At 47.0% G+C, this 16,537-nt stretch overlaps 1 protein-coding gene across 1 annotated transcript in view; it reads right to left on the bottom strand.

The window, feature by feature from the left end:
- pibf1 (progesterone immunomodulatory binding factor 1) overlaps positions 1–16,537 on the bottom strand; it is a gene marked incomplete at its 3' end in the record, with an annotated part of 66,482 nt that overhangs the window by 40,669 nt on the left and 9,276 nt on the right. Inside the window, 2 exon segments of the mRNA XM_045206952.1 lie at positions 10,250–10,348; positions 13,626–13,751. Coding sequence (XP_045062887.1) covers positions 10,250–10,348; positions 13,626–13,751 — 225 coding nt within the window.

The following is a 16,537-nucleotide window of genomic DNA, read 5'->3' as shown; positions in this document are numbered from 1 at the left end:
CCCCCATGGTCGTGCCATTCATCCACCACCATCACCTCATGTTTCAGCATGATAATCCTCAGCCCCATGTCGCAAGGATCTGTAAACAAATTACTGAAAGCTGAAAATATCCCAGTTCTTCCATGGCCTGCACGGAGCATGTTTGGGATGCTCTGGAAGCTGAAAATATCCCCGTTCTTCCATGGCCTGCACGGAGCATGTTTGGGATGCTCTGGATCTGAAAATATCCCCGTTCTTCCATGGCCTGCACGGAGCATGTTTGGGATGCTCTGGATCTGAAAATATCCCCGTTCTTCCATGGCCTGCACGGAGCATGTTTGGGATGCTCTGGATCAAAGTTTAGGCCAGCGTGTTCCAGTTCCCGCCAATAACCAGCAACTTGGCACGGCCATTGAAGAGGAGTGGGGCAACATTCCAGTCAACAGCCTGATCAACTCTATGTGAAGGAGATGTGTCGCGCTGTATGAGGCAAATGGTGGCCACACCTGATACTGACTGGTTATCTGATCCATTCCCCAACGTATCTGTAACCAGCAGATGCACATCTCTATTCCCAGTCACGTGAAATCCATAGATTTAGGGACTAATGAATTTATTAAAATGGACTGATTTTCTTAAATGAACTGTAACTCAGTAAAATGTTTGAAATTGTTGCGTTTATATTTGTGTTCGGTCTATTTAAACCAGGGCCTGTATGTATGAAGGGTTTCAGCATAGGAGTGTTGACCTAGGTTCAGGTCCCACCCCTGTCCATATCAATGTATTAACTGGAGTCTGAAAGGCAAAACTAACGATTGGACCCAAAGTCTTATAGAAACAGTCTCACTGTTCTAGTAGCTGGTAGTATCTGGCCTGTCTCTCTCTCTCTCTCTCTCTCTTACTGTTCTAGTAGCTGGTAGTATCTGGCCTGTCTCTCTCTCTCTCTTACTGTTCTAGTAGCTGGTAGTATCTGGCCTGTCTCTCTCTCTTCTTACTGTTCTAGTAGCTGGTAGTATCTGGCCTGTCTCTCTCTCTCTTACTGTTCTAGTAGCTGGTAGTATCTGGCCTGTCTCTCTCTCTCTTACTGTTCTAGTAGCTGGTAGTATCTGGCCTGTCTCTCTCTCTTACTGTTCTAGTAGCTGGTAGTATCTGGCCTGTCTCTCTCTCTCTTACTGTTCTAGTAGCTGGTAGTATCTGGCCTGTCTCTCTCTCTCTCTTACTGTTCTAGTAGCTGGTAGTATCTGGCCTGTCTCTCTCTCTCTTACTGTTCTAGTAGCTGGTAGTATCTGGCCTGTCTCTCTCTCTCTTACTGTTCTAGTAGCTGGTAGTATCTGGCCTGTCTCTCTCTCTCTTACTGTTCTAGTAGCTGGTAGTATCTGGCCTGTCTCTCTCTCTCTCTCTTACTGTTCTAGTAGCTGGTAGTATCTGGCCTGTCTCTCTCTCTCTCTTACTGTTCTAGTAGCTGGTAGTATCTGGCCTGTCTCTCTCTCTCTCTTACTGTTCTAGTAGCTGGTAGTATCTGGCCTGTCTCTCTCTCTCTTACTGTTCTAGTAGCTGGTAGTATCTGGCCTGTCTCTCTCTCTCTCTACTGTTCTAGTAGCTGGTAGTATCTGGCCTGTCTCTCTCTCTCTTACTGTTCTAGTAGCTGGTAGTATCTGGCCTGTCTCTCTCTCTCTTACTGTTCTAGTAGCTGGTAGTATCTGGCCTGTCTCTCTCTCTCTCTTACTGTTCTAGTAGCTGGTAGTATCTGGCCTGTCTTTCTCTCTCTTACTGTTCTAGTAGCTGGTAGTATCTGGCCTGTCTCTCTCTCTCTCTTACTGTTCTAGTAGCTGGTAGTATCTGGCCTGTCTCTCTCTCTCTTACTGTTCTAGTAGCTGGTAGTATCTGGCCTGTCTCTCTCGCTCTCTTGCTGTTCTAGTAGCTGGTAGTATCTGGCCTGTCTCTCTCTCTCTTACTGTTCTAGTAGCTGGTAGTATCTGGCCTGTCTCTCTCTCTCTCTTACTGTTCTAGTAGCTGGTAGTATCTGGCCTGTCTCTCTCTCTCTCTTACTGTTCTAGTAGCTGGTAGTATCTGGCCTGTCTCTCTCTCTCTCTTACTGTTCTAGTAGCTGGTAGTATCTGGCCTGTCTCTCTCTCTTACTGTTCTAGTAGCTGGTAGTATCTGGCCTGTCTCTCTCTCTCTCTTACTGTTCTAGTAGCTGGTAGTATCTGGCCTGTCTCTCTCTCTCTCTTACTGTTCTAGTAGCTGGTAGTATCTGGCTCTGTCTCTCTCTCTCTTACTGTTCTAGTAGCTGGTAGTATCTGGCCTGTCTCTCTCTCTCTTACTGTTCTAGTAGCTGTTAGTATCTGGCCTGTCTCTCTCTCTCTTTACTGTTCTAGTAGCTGGTAGTATCTGGCCTGTCTCTCTCTCTCTTACTGTTCTAGTAGCTGGTAGTATCTGGCCTGTCTCTCTCTCTCTTACTGTTCTAGTAGCTGGTAGTATCTGGCCTGTCTCTCTCTCTCTCTTACTGTTCTAGTAGCTGGTAGTATCTGGCCTGTCTCTCTCTCTCTTACTGTTCTAGTAGCTGGTAGTATCTGGCCTGTCTCTCTCTCTCTCTTACTGTTCTAGTAGCTGGTAGTATCTGGCCTGTCGTTCTTTCTCTCTTACTGTTCTAGTAGCTGGTAGTATCTGGCCTGTCTCTCTCTCTTACTGTTCTAGTAGCTGGTAGTATCTGGCCTGTCTCTCTCTCTCTTACTGTTCTAGTAGCTGGTAGTATCTGGCCTGTCTCTCTCTCTCTTACTGTTCTAGTAGCTGGTAGTATCTGGCCTGTCTCCTCTCTCTCTCTTACTGTTCTAGTAGCTGGTAGTATCTGGCCTGTCTCTCTCTCTCTTACTGTTCTAGTAGCTGGTAGTATCTGGCCTGTCTCTCTCTCTCTACTGTTCTAGTAGCTGGTAGTATCTGGCCTGTCTCTCTCTCTCCTACTGTTCTAGTAGCTGGTAGTATCTGGCCTGTCTCTCTCTCTCTTACTGTTCTAGTAGCTGGTAGTATCTGGCCTGTCTCTCTCTCTCTTACTGTTCTAGTAGCTGGTAGTATCTGGCCTGTCTCTCTCTCTCTACTGTTCTAGTAGCTGGTAGTATCTGGCCTGTCTCTCTCTCTCTCTACTGTTCTAGTAGCTGGTAGTATCTGGCCTGTCTCTCTCTCTCTCTTACTGTTCTAGTAGCTGGTAGTATCTGGCCTGTCTCTCTCTCTCTTACTGTTCTAGTAGCTGGTAGTATCTGGCCTGTCTCTCTCTCTCTCTTACTGTTCTAGTAGCTGGTAGTATCTGGCCTGTCTCTCTCTCTCTTACTGTTCTAGTAGCTGGTAGTATCTGGCCTGTCTCTCTCTCTCTTACTGTTCTAGTAGCTGGTAGTATCTGGCCTGTCTCTCTCTCTCTTCTTACTGTTCTAGTAGCTGGTAGTATCTGGCCTGTCTCTCTCTCTCTTACTGTTCTAGTAGCTGGTAGTATCTGGCCTGTCTCTCTCTCTCTTACTGTTCTAGTAGCTGGTAGTATCTGGCCTGTCTCTCTCTCTCTCTTACTGTTCTAGTAGCTGGTAGTATCTGGCCTGTCTTCTCTCTCTCTTACTGTTCTAGTAGCTGGTAGTATCTGGCCTGTCTCTCTCTCTCTCTTACTGTTCTAGTAGCTGGTAGTATCTGGCCTGTCTCTCTCTCTCTCTACTGTTCTAGTAGCTGGTAGTATCTGGCCTGTCTCTCTCTCTTACTGTTCCTAGTAGCTGGTAGTATCTGGCCTGTCTCTCTCTCTTACTGTTCTAGTAGCTGGTAGTATCTGGCCTGTCTCTCTCTCTCTTACTGTTCTAGTAGCTGGTAGTATCTGGCCTGTCTCTCTCTCTCTCTTACTGTTCTAGTAGCTGGTAGTATCTGGCCTGTCTCTCTCTCTCTTACTGTTCTAGTAGCTGGTAGTATCTGGCCTGTCTCTCTCTCTCTTACTGTTCTAGTAGCTGGTAGTATCTGGCCTGTCTCTCTCTCTCTTACTGTTCTAGTAGCTGGTAGTATCTGGCCTGTCTCTCTCTCTCTCTTACTGTTCTAGTAGCTGGTAGTATCTGGCCTGTCTCTCTCTCCTCTCTTACTGTTCTAGTAGCTGGTAGTATCTGGCCTGTCTCTCTTTCTCTTACTGTTCTAGTAGCTGGTAGTATCTGGCCTGTCTCTCTCTCTTACTGTTCTAGTAGCTGGTAGTATCTTGCCTGTCTCTCTCTCTCTTACTGTTCTAGTAGCTGGTAGTATCTGGCCTGTCTCTCTTTCTCTTACTGTTCTAGTAGCTGGTAGTATCTGGCCTGTCTCTCTCTCTCTTACTGTTCTAGTAGCTGGTAGTATCTGGCCTGTCTCTCTCTCTCTTACTGTTCTAGTAGCTGGTAGTATCTGGCCTGTCTCTCTCTTTACTGTTCTAGTAGCTGGTAGTATCTGGCCTGTCTCTCTCTCTTACTGTTCTAGTAGCTGGTAGTATCTGGCCTGTCTCTCTCTCTCTCTACTGTTCTAGTAGCTGGTAGTATCTGGCCTGTCTCTCTCTCTCTTACTGTTCTAGTAGCTGGTAGTACCTGGCCTGTCTCTCTCTCTCTTACTGTTCTAGTAGCTGGTAGTATCTGGCCTGTCTCTCTCTCTCTCTTACTGTTCTAGTAGCTGGTAGTATCTGGCCTGTCTCTCTCTCTTACTGTTCTAGTAGCTGGTAGTATCTGGCCTGTCTCTCTCTCTCTTACTGTTCTAGTAGCTGGTAGTATCTGGCCTGTCTCTCTCTCTCTTACTGTTCTAGTAGCTGGTAGTATCTGGCCTGTCTCTCTCTCTTACTGTTCTAGTAGCTGGTAGTATCTGGCCTGTCTCTCTCTCTCTTACTGTTCTAGTAGCTGGTAGTATCTGGCCTGTCTCTCTCTCTCTTACTGTTCTAGTAGCTGGTAGTATCTGGCCTGTCTCTCTCTCTCTTACTGTTCTAGTAGCTGGTAGTATCTGGCCTGTCTCTCTCTCTCTCCTTACTGTTCTAGTAGCTGGTAGTATCTGGCCTGTCTCTCTCTCTCTTACTGTTCTAGTAGCTGGTAGTATCTGGCCTGTCTCTCTCTCTCTTACTGTTCTAGTAGCTGGTAGTATCTGGCCTGTCTCTCTCTCTCTTACTGTTCTAGTAGCTGGTAGTATCTGGCCTGTCTCTCTCTCTCTTACTGTTCTAGTAGCTGGTAGTATCTGGCCTGTCTCTCTCTCTCTTACTGTTCTAGTAGCTGGTAGTATCTGGCCTGTCTCTCTCTCTCTCTACTGTTCTAGTAGCTGGTAGTATCTGGCCTGTCTCTCTCTCTCTTACTGTTCTAGTAGCTGGTAGTATCTGGCCTGTCTCTCTCTCTCTTACTGTTCTAGTAGCTGGTAGTATCTGGCCTGTCTCTCTCTCTCTTACTGTTCTAGTAGCTGGTAGTATCTGGCGTCTGTCTCTCTCTCTTACTGTTCTAGTAGCTGGTAGTATCTGGCCTGTCTCTCTCTCTTACTGTTCTAGTAGCTGGTAGTATCTGGCCTGTCTCTCTCTCTCTTACTGTTCTAGTAGCTGGTAGTATCTGGCCTGTCTCTCTCTCTCTTACTGTTCTAGTAGCTGGTAGTATCTGGCCTGTCTCTCTCTCTTACTGTTCTAGTAGCTGGTAGTATCTGGCCTGTCTCTCTCTCTCTTACTGTTCTAGTAGCTGGTAGTATCTGGCCTGTCTCTCTCTCTCTTACTGTTCTAGTAGCTGGTAGTATCTGGCCTGTCTCTCTCTCTCTTACTGTTCTAGTAGCTGGTAGTATCTGGCCTGTCTCTCTCTCTCTTACTGTTCTAGTAGCTGGTAGTATCTGGCCTGTCTCTCTCTCTCTTACTGTTCTAGTAGCTGGTAGTATCTGGCCTGTCTCTCTCTCTCTCTCTTACTGTTCTAGTAGCTGGTAGTATCTGGCCTGTCTCTCTCTCTCTTACTGTTCTAGTAGCTGGTAGTATCTGGCCTGTCTCTCTCTCTCTCTTACTGTTCTAGTAGCTGGTAGTATCTGGCCTGTCTCTCTCTCTCTTACTGTTCTAGTAGCTGGTAGTATCTGGCCTGTCTCTCTCTCTCTTACTGTTCTAGTAGCTGGTAGTATCTGGCCTGTCTCTCTCTCTCTTTACTGTTCTAGTAGCTGGTAGTATCTGTCTCCTCTCTCTCTTACTGTTCTAGTAGCTGGTAGTATCTGGCCTGTCTCTCTCTCTCTCTACTGTTCTAGTAGCTGGTAGTATCTGGCCTGTCTCTCTCTCTCTTACTGTTCTAGTAGCTGGTAGTATCTGGCCTGTCTCTCTCTCTTACTGTTCTAGTAGCTGGTAGTATCTGGCCTGTCTCTCTCTCTCTTACTGTTCTAGTAGCTGGTAGTATCTGGCCTGTCTCTCTCTCTTTACTGTTCTAGTAGCTGGTGTATCTGGCCTGTCTCTCTCTCTCTCTTACTGTTCTAGTAGCTGGTAGTATCTGGCCTGTCTCTCTCTCTCTTACTGTTCTAGTAGCTGGTAGTATCTGGCCTGTCTCTCTCTCTCTTACTGTTCTAGTAGCTGGTAGTATCTGGCCTGTCTCTCTCTCTCTTACTGTTCTAGTAGCTGGTAGTATCTGGCCTGTCTCTCTCTCTCTCTTACTGTTCTAGTAGCTGGTAGTATCTGGCCTGTCTCTCTCTCTCTTACTGTTCTAGTAGCTGGTAGTATCTGGCCTGTCTCTCTCTCTCTCTTACTGTTCTAGTAGCTGGTAGTATCTGGCCTGTCTCTCTCTCTCTTACTGTTCTAGTGGCTGGTAGTATCTGGCCTGTCTCTCTCTCTCTTACTGTTCTAGTAGCTGGTAGTATCTGGCCTGTCTCTCTCTCTCTACTGTTCTAGTAGCTGGTAGTATCTGGCCTGTCTCTCTCTCTCTTACTGTTCTAGTAGCTGGTAGTATCTGGCCTGTCTCTCTCTCTCTTACTGTTCCTAGTAGCTGGTAGTATCTGGCCTGTCTCTCTCTCTCTCTTACTGTTCTAGTAGCTGGTAGTATCTGGCCTGTCTCTCTCTCTCTCTTACTGTTCTAGTAGCTGGTAGTATCTGGCCTGTCTCTCTCTCTCTCTTACTGTTCTAGTAGCTGGTAGTATCTGGCCTGTCTCTCTCTCTTTACTGTTCTAGTAGCTGGTAGTATCTGGCCTGTCTCTCTCTCTCTTACTGTTCTAGTAGCTGGTAGTATCTGGCCTGTCTCTCTCTCTCTTACTGTTCTAGTAGCTGGTAGTATCTGGCCTGTCTCTCTCTCTCTCTACTGTTCTAGTAGCTGGTCGTATCTGGCCTGTGTGTCTCTCTCTTACTGTTCTAGTAGCTGGTAGTATCTGGCCTGTCTCTCTCTCTCTCTTACTGTTCTAGTAGCTGGTAGTATCTGGCCTGTCTCTCTCTCTCTTACTGTTCTAGTAGCTGGTAGTATCTGGCCTGTCTCTCTCTCTCTTACTGTTCTAGTAGCTGGTAGTACCGTGCCTGTCTCTCTCTCTCTTACTGTTCTAGTAGCTGGTAGTATCTGGCCTGTCTCTCTCTCTTACTGTTCTAGTAGCTGGTAGTATCTGGCCTGTCTCTCTCTCTCTCTTACTGTTCTAGTAGCTGGTAGTATCTGGCCTGTCTCTCTCTCTCTCTTACTGTTCTAGTAGCTGGTAGTATCTGGCCTGTCTCTCTCTCTCTCTCTCTCTCTTACTGTTCTAGTAGCTGGTAGTATCTGGCCTGTCTCTCTCTCTCTCTCTTACTGTTCTAGTAGCTGGTAGTATCTGGCCTGTCTCTCTCTCTCTCTACTGTTCTAGTAGCTGGTAGTATCGTGCCTGTCTCTCTCTCTCTTACTGTTCTAGTAGCTGGTAGTATCTGGCCTGTCTCTCTCTCTCTCTCTTACTGTTCTAGTAGCTGGTAGTATCTGGCCTGTCTCTCTCTCTCTTACTGTTCTAGTAGCTGGTAGTATCTGGCCTGTCTCTCTCTCTCTCTTACTGTTCTAGTAGCTGGTCGTATCTGGCCTGTCTCTCTCTCTCTCTTACTGTTCTAGTAGCTGGTAGTATCTGGCCTGTCTCTCTCTCTCTCTTACTGTTCTAGTAGCTGGTAGTATCTGGCCTGTCTCTCTCTCTCTCTCCTTACTGTTCTAGTAGCTGGTAGTATCTGGCCTGTCTCTCTCTCTCTCTACTGTTCTAGTAGCTGGTAGTATCTGGCCTGTCTCTCTCTCTCTCTTACTGTTCTAGTAGCTGGTAGTATCTGGCCTGTCTCTCTCTCTCTACTGTTCTAGTAGCTGGTAGTATCTGGCCTGTCTCTCTCTCTCTCTTACTGTTCTAGTAGCTGGTAGTATCTGGCCTGTCTCTCTCTCTCTCTCTTACTGTTCTAGTAGCTGGTAGTATCTGGCCTGTCTCTCTCTCTCTCTTTACTGTTCTAGTAGCTGGTAGTATCTGGCCTGTCTCTCTCTCTTACTGTTCTAGTAGCTGGTAGTATCTGGCCTGTCTCTCTCTCTCTTACTGTTCTAGTAGCTGGTAGTATCTGGCCTGTCTCTCTCTCTCTTACTGTTCTAGTAGCTGGTAGTATCTGGCCTGTCTCTCTCTCTCTTACTGTTCTAGTAGCTGGTAGTATCTGGCCTGTCTCTCTCTCTTACTGTTCTAGTAGCTGGTAGTATCTGGCCTGTCTCTCTCTCTCTTACTGTTCTAGTAGCTGGTAGTATCTGGCCTGTCTCTCTCTCTCTTACTGTTCTAGTAGCTGGTAGTATCTGGCCTGTCTCTCTCTCTCTCTTACTGTTCTAGTAGCTGGTAGTATCTGGCCTGTCTCTCTCTCTTCTTACTGTTCTAGTAGCTGGTAGTATCTGGCCTGTGTCTCTCTCTCTTACTGTTCTAGTAGCTGGTAGTATCTGGCCTTCTCTCTCTCTCTTATGTTCTCGCTCTCTCTCTCTTACTGTTCTAGTAGCTGGTAGTATCTGGCCTGTCTCTCTCTCTCTTACTGTTCTAGTAGCTGGTAGTATCTGGCCTGTCTCTCTCTCTCTCTTACTGTTCTAGTAGCTGGTCGTATCTGGCCTGTGTGTCTCTCTCTTACTGTTCTAGTAGCTGGTAGTATCTGGCCTGTCTCTCTCTCTCTTACTGTTCTAGTAGCTGGTAGTATCTGGCCTGTCTCTCTCTCTCTCTTACTGTTCTAGTAGCTGGTAGTATCTGGCCTGTCTCTCTCTCTCTCTTACTGTTCTAGTAGCTGGTAGTATCTGGCCTGTCTCTCTCTCTCTTACTGTTCTAGTAGCTGGTAGTATCTGGCCTGTCTCTCTTTCTCTTACTGTTCTAGTAGCTGGTAGTATCTGGCCTGTCTCTCTCTCTCTTACTGTTCTAGTAGCTGGTAGTATCTTGCCTGTCTCTCTCTCTCTTACTGTTCTAGTAGCTGGTAGTATCTGGCCTGTCTCTCTTTCTCTTACTGTTCTAGTAGCTGGTAGTATCTGGCCTGTCTCTCTCTCTCTTACTGTTCTAGTAGCTGGTAGTATCTGGCCTGTCTCTCTCTCTCTCTTTACTGTTCTAGTAGCTGGTAGTATCTGGCCTGTCTCTCTCTCTCTCTCTCTTACTGTTCTAGTAGCTGGTAGTATCTGGCCTGTCTCTCTCTCTCTCTCTTACTGTTCTAGTAGCTGGTAGTATCTGGCCTGTCTCTCTCTCTCTTACTGTTCTAGTAGCTGGTAGTATCTGGCCTGTCTCCCTCTCTCTTACTGTTCTAGTAGCTGGTAGTATCTGGCCTGTCTCTCTCTCTCTTACTGTTCTAGTAGCTGGTAGTATCTGGCCTGTCTCTCTCTCTCTTACTGTTCTAGTAGCTGGTAGTATCTGGCCTGTCTCTCTCCCTCTTACTGTTCTAGTAGCTGGTAGTATCTGGCCTGTCTCTCTCTCCCTTACTGTTCTAGTAGCTGGTCGTATCTGGCCTGTCTCTCTTTCTCTTACTGTTCTAGTAGCTGGTAGTATCTGGCCTGTCTCTCTCTCTCTCTTACTGTTCTAGTAGCTGGTAGTATCTGGCCTGTCTCTCTCTCTCTCTCTCTTACTGTTCTAGTAGCTGGTCGTATCTGGCCTGTGTGTCTCTCTCTTACTGTTCTAGTAGCTGGTAGTATCTGGCCTGTCTCTCTCTCTCTTACTGTTCTAGTAGCTGGTCGTATCTGGCCTGTGTCTCTCTCTCTTACTGTTCTAGTAGCTGGTAGTATCTGGCCTGTCTCTCTCTCTCTTACTGTTCTAGTAGCTGGTCGTATCTGGCCTGTCTCTCTCTTACTGTTCTAGTAGCTGGTAGTATCTGGCCTGTCTCTCTCTCTCTTACTGTTCTAGTAGCTGGTCGTATCTGGCCTGTGTGTCTCTCTCTGCTGTCATCGCTCTGTCCTTCTCCAGCACTGCGTTGTCACGCGTCTCACGAAGGTTCCTAGGGGACAGAAAGAAGCAGTACAGGTCAGAATTAAAACCATGCAGAATTAACAACCAATCATCTTCATGTTGACATGGGTTGTCTCTCAAATGGTACTTATGGGTCCTGATCAAAAGTAGTGCACTACTGAATAGGGGGCAAAAAGTAGTGCACTACTACTGAATAGGGCCAGGGCACTAAATAGGGAGTAAGGTGCATTTTTAGGGGCACTCAATCATGCAATTTGTTGAATCTCAGAATACATGTTCTGAGGAGAGTGCATTACTGTATTCAGAACAAACTCAGTGAAAGAGCCCCCCCCAGTGGACACAGCACTGTATTCAGAACAAGCAAGTGTGTTCTCTCTCTGGTCCATCTCTATAATCTCACCTGTTCTCTCTCTCTCTGGTCCATCTCTATAATCTCACCTGTTCTCTCTCTCTCTGGTCCATCTCTATAATCTCACCTGTTCTCTCTCTCTCTGGTCCATCTCTATAATCTCACCTGTTCTCACCTGTTCTCTCTCTGGTCCATCTCTATAATCTCACCTGTTCTCTCTCTCTCTGGTCCATCTCTATAATCTCACCTGTTCTCCCTCTCTCTGGTCCATCTCTATAATCTCACCTGTTCTCTCTCTCTCTGGTCCATCTCTATAATCTCACCTGTTCTCTCTCTCTCTCTCTGGTCCATCTCTATAATCTCACCTGTTCTCTCTCTCTCTGGTCCATCTCTATAATCTCACCTCTTCTCTCTCTCTCTGGTCCATCTCTATAATCTCACCTGTTCTCTCTCTCTCTGGTCCATCTCTATAATCTCACCTGTTCTCTCTCTGGTCCATCTCTATAATCTCACCTGTTCTCTCTCTGGTCCATCTCTATAATCTCACCTGTTCTCTCTCTGGTCCATCTCTATAATCTCACCTGTTCTCTCTCTCTCTGGTCCATCTCTATAATCTCACCTGTTCTCTCTCTCTGGTCCATCTCTATAATCTCACCTGTTCTCTCTCTCTGGTCCATCTCTATAATCTCACCTGTTCTCTCTCTGGTCCATCTCTATAATCTCACCTGTTCTCTCTCTGGTCCATCTCTATAATCTCACCTGTTCTCTCTCTGGTCCATCTCTATAATCTCACCTGTTCTCTCTCTGGTCCATCTCTATAATCTCACCTGTTCTCTCTCTGGTCCATCTCTATAATCTCACCTGTTCTCTCTCTCTCTGGTCCATCTCTATAATCTCACCTGTTCTCTCTCTCTCTGGTCCATCTCTATAATCTCACCTGTTTGTTCTCTCTCTGGTCCATCTCTATAATCTCACCTGTTCTCTCTCTGGTCCATCTCTATAATCTCACCTGTTCTCTCTCTGGTCCATCTCTATAATCTCACCTGTTCTCTCCCTCTCTGGTCCATCTCTATAATCTCACCTGTTCTCTCCCTCTCTGGTCCATCTCTATAATCTCACCTGTTCTCTCTCTGGTCCATCTCTATAATCTCACCTGTTCTCTCTCTGGTCCATCTCTATAATCTCACCTGTTCTCGCTCTGGTCCATCTCTATAATCTCACCTGTTCTCTCTCTGGTCCATCTCTATAATCTCACCTGTTCTCTCTCTGGTCCATCTCTATAATCTCACCTGTTCTCTCTCTCTGGTCCATCTCTATAATCTCACCTGTTCTCTCTCTGGTCCATCTCTATAATCTCACCTGTTCTCTCTCTGGTCCATCTCTATAATCTCACCTGTTCTCTCTCTCTGGTCCATCTCTATAATCTCACCTGTTCTCTCTCTCTCTGGTCCATCTCTATAATCTCACCTGTTCTCTCTCTCTCTGGTCCATCTCTATAATCTCACCTGTTCTCTCTCTCTCTCTGGTCCATCTCTATAATCTCACCTGTTCTCTCTCTCTCTGGTCCATCTCTATAATCTCACCTCTTCTCTCTCTCTCTGGTCCATCTCTATAATCTCACCTCTTCTCTCTCTCTCTGGTCCATCTCTATAATCTCACCTGTTCTCTCTCTCTCTGGTCCATCTCTATAATCTCACCTGTTCTCTCTCTCTCTGGTCCATCTCTATAATATCACCTGTTCTCTCTCTGCTCCATCTCTATAATCTCACCTGTTCTCTCTCTCTCTGGTCCATCTCTATAATCTCACCTGTTCTCTCTCTGGTCCATCTCTATAATCTCACCTGTTCTCTCTCTGGTCCATCTCTATAATCTCACCTGTTCTCTCTCTCTCTGGTCCATCTCTATAATCTCACCTGTTCTCTCTCTGGTCCATCTCTATAATCTCACCTGTTCTCTCTCTCTCTGGTCCATCTCTATAATCTCACCTGTTCTCTCTCTCTCTGGTCCATCTCTATAATCTCACCTGTTCTCTCTCTCTCTGGTCCATCTCTATAATCTCACCTGTTCTCTCTCTCTCTGGTCCATCTCTATAATCTCACCTGTTCTCTCTCTCTCTGGTCCATCTCTATAATCTCACCTGTTCTCTCTCTCTCTGGTCCATCTCTATAATCTCACCTGTTCTCTCTCTCTCTGGTCCATCTCTATAATCTCACCTGTTCTCTCTCTCTTCTGGTCCATCTCTATAATCTCACCTGTTCTCTCTCTCTCTGGTCCATCTCTATAATCTCACCTGTTCTCTCTCTGGTCCATCTCTATAATCTCACCTGTTCTCTCTCTGGTCCATCTCTATAATCTCACCTGTTCTCTCTCTGGTCCATCTCTATAATCTCACCTGTTCTCTCTCTGGTCCATCTCTATAATCTCAACTGTTCTCTCTCTCTCTGGTCCATCTCTATAATCTCACCTGTTCTCTCTCTCTCTGGTCCATCTCTATAATCTCACCTGTTCTCTCTCTCTCTGGTCCATCTCTATAATCTCACCTGTTCTCTCTCTCTCTCTGGTCCATCTCTATAATCTCACCTGTTCTCTCTCTCTGGTCCATCTCTATAATCTCACCTGTTCTCTCTCTGGTCCATCTCTATAATCTCACCTGTTCTCTCTCTGGTCCATCTCTATAATCTCACCTGTTCTCTCTCTGGTCCATCTCTATAATCTCACCTGTTCTCTCTCTGGTCCATCTCTATAATCTCACCTGTTCTCTCTCTGGTCCATCTCTATAATCTCACCTGTTCTCTCTCTGGTCCATCTCTATAATCTCACCTGTTCTCTCTCTGGTCCATCTCTATAATCTCACCTGTTCTCTCTCTGGTCCATCTCTATAATCTCACCTGTTCTCTCTCTGGTCCATCTCTATAATCTCACCTGTTCTCTCTCTGGTCCATCTCTATAATCTCACCTGTTCTCTCTCTCGTACATCTCCTTGGAGGTCCTCTGCAGGCTGTCGATCTCCTGGCTGGTCTTCAGACGAATGTTCTCCAGCTCCTCAGCAAGTTTATTCTCGTACTCTGTCTTGTAGTGGTCTCTGTGGAACAACCAGTATATTATATCTTATTGGTCTCTGTGGAACAACCAGTATATTATATCATATTGTAATGTCTCGGAGCGGAACAGTTTTTAGATGCTAACATCAGGTCTTCATGTGGTTTACATTTTAAAGGAGGTTTATGAATTATGTTGCATAACACAGCCTAATACAAAATGAAAGCAGGTCCTTCAACCAAAACACACACTATATATATATAGACACAGCAGGACGTGGACACGCCTTCAAATGAGTGGATTCGCCTATTTCAGCCACACCCGTTGCCGACAGGTGTATAAAATGGAGCACACAGCCATGCAATCTCCATAGACAAACATTGGCAGTAGAATGGCCTTACTGAAGAGCTCAGTGACTTTCAACGCGGCACCTTTCCAACAAGTCAGTTCGTCAAATGTCTGCCCTGCTAGAGCTGCCCCGGTCAACTGTAAGTGCTGTTATTGTGAAGTGGAAACGTCTAGGAGCAACAACGGCTCAGCCGCGAAGTGGTAGGCCACACAAGCTCACAGTGTTAAAGAAAAAAAAAATGTCTGTCCTCGGTTGCGACACTCACTACCGAGTTCCAAACTGCCTCTGGAAGCAACATCAGCAAAAAAACTGTTTGTCTGGAGCTTCATGAAATGGGTTTCCCATGGCCGAGCAGCCGCACACAAGCCTAAGATCACCTTATGCAATGCCAAGCGTTGGCTGGAGTGGTGTAAAGCTCGCCACCATTGGACTCTGGAGCAGTGGAAACGCATTCTCTGGAATGATGAATCATACTTCACCATCTGGCAGTCTGATGGACAAATCTGTGTTTGGTGGATGCCAGGAGAACGCTACCTGCCCGAATGCATAGTGCCAACTGTAATGTTTGGTGGAGGAGGAATAATGGTCTGGGGCTGTTTTTCATGGTTTGTGCTAGGCCCCTTAGTTCCAGTGAAGGGAAATATTAACGGTACAGCATACAATGACATTCTAGACGATTCTGTGCTTCAAATTTTGTGGCAACAGTTGGGGAAGGCCCTTTCCTGTTTCAGCATGACAATGCCCCCGTGCACAAAGTGAGGTCCATACAGAAATGGTTTGTCGAGATGGGTGTGGAAGAACTTGACTGGCCTGCATAGAGCCCTAACCTCAACCCCATCAAACACCTTTGGGATGAATTGGAACGCCGACTGTGAGCCAGTCCTAATCGCCCAACGTCAGTGCCTGACCTCACTAATGCTCTTGTGGCTGAACGGAAGCAAGTCCCCCGCAGCAATGTTCCAACATCTAGTGGAAAGACGTCCCAGAAGAGTGGAGGCTGTTATAGCAGCAAAGGGGGAGGACCAACTCCATCTGTTGGACGAGCAGGTGTCCACATACTTTTGGTAAAGTAATGTATCATCAAGAAGGTTCCTAAGATGGTAAAGCACTTCTCCAGGCAGGCGTTGTGAGATCTGATCATCAGGACAGGGGACTGCAATACACACAGCTGAGCTGGAACGCACCCACAGGGCTGGCTAGCTTGGTCCAGCCCTTTGGGGACGTTCCAGGTCGTCTGTACTGCAGTCACACTGCCCAGTTTCAGGTGGTGATGGAGACCTCTTGACGGGTACCCACCTGGAAGCTATATATTTATCTTAGACCTCCTCCCTACCCACCTGGAAGCTATATATTTATCTTAGACCTCCTCCCTGGCCCTCTGGGTTAGGATTAGGGAGGGGTACTGACATGGAAGGGTTAGGGTTAGGGAGGGGTACTGACCTAGAAGGGTTAGGGAGGGGTACTGACCTAGAAGGGTTAGGGTTAGGGAGGGGTACTGACCTAGAAGGGTTAGGGAGGGGTACTGACCTAGAAGGGTTAGGGTTAGGGAGGGGTACTGACCTAGAAGGGTTAGGGAGGGGTACTGACCTAGAAGGGTTAGGGAGGGGTACTGACCTAGAAGGGTTAGGGAGGGGTACTGACCTAGAAGGGTTAGGGTTAGGGAGGGGTACTGACCTAGAAGGGTTAGGGAGGGGTACTGACCTAGAAGGGTTAGGGGAGGGGTACTGACCTAGAAGGGTTAGGGGAGGGGTACTGACCTAGAAGGGTTAGGGAGGGGTACTGACCTAGAAGGGTTAGGGTTAGGAGGGGGTACTGACCTAGAAGGGTTAGGGAGGGGTACTGACCTAGAAGGGTTAGGGGTTAGGGAGGGGTACTGACCTAGAAGGGTTAGGGTTAGGGAGGGGTACTGACCTAGAAGGGTTAGGGTTAGGGAGGGGTACTGACCTAGAAGGGTTAGGGTTAGGGATGGGTACTGACCTAGAAGGGTTAGGGTTAGGGAGGGGTACTGACCTAGAAGGGTTAGGGAGGGGTACTGACCTAGAAGGGTTAGGGAGGGGTACTGACCTAGAAGGGTTAGGGGTGGGGTACTGACCTAGAAGGGTTAGGGTTAGGGAGGGGTACTGACCTAGAAGGGTTAGGGTTAGGGAGGGGTACTGACCTAGAAGGGTTAGGGAGGGTTACTGACCTAGAAGGGTTACTGACCTAGAAGGGTTAGGGAGGGTTACTGACCTAGAAGGGTTAGGGAGGGGTACTGACCTAGAAGGGTTAGGGAGGGGTACTGACCTAGAAGGGTTAGGGAGGGGTACTGACCTAGAAGGGTTAGGGAGGGGTACTGACCTAGAAGGGTTAGGGAGGGGTACTGACCTAGAAGGGTTAGGGAAGGGTACTGACCTAGAAGGGTTAGGGAGGGGTACTGACCTAGAAGGGTTAGGGAGGGGTACTGACCTAGAAGGGTTAGGGAGGGTACTGACCTAGAAGGG

The sequence above is a fragment of the Coregonus clupeaformis genome, chromosome 24, assembly GCF_020615455.1.
Source record: "Coregonus clupeaformis isolate EN_2021a chromosome 24, ASM2061545v1, whole genome shotgun sequence".
In the NCBI taxonomy this organism is placed as follows: Eukaryota; Metazoa; Chordata; class Actinopteri; order Salmoniformes; family Salmonidae; genus Coregonus; species Coregonus clupeaformis.
The sequence above is the reverse complement of the archived record's forward strand: the minus strand, read 5'-3'. Positions and strand labels throughout refer to the sequence as shown.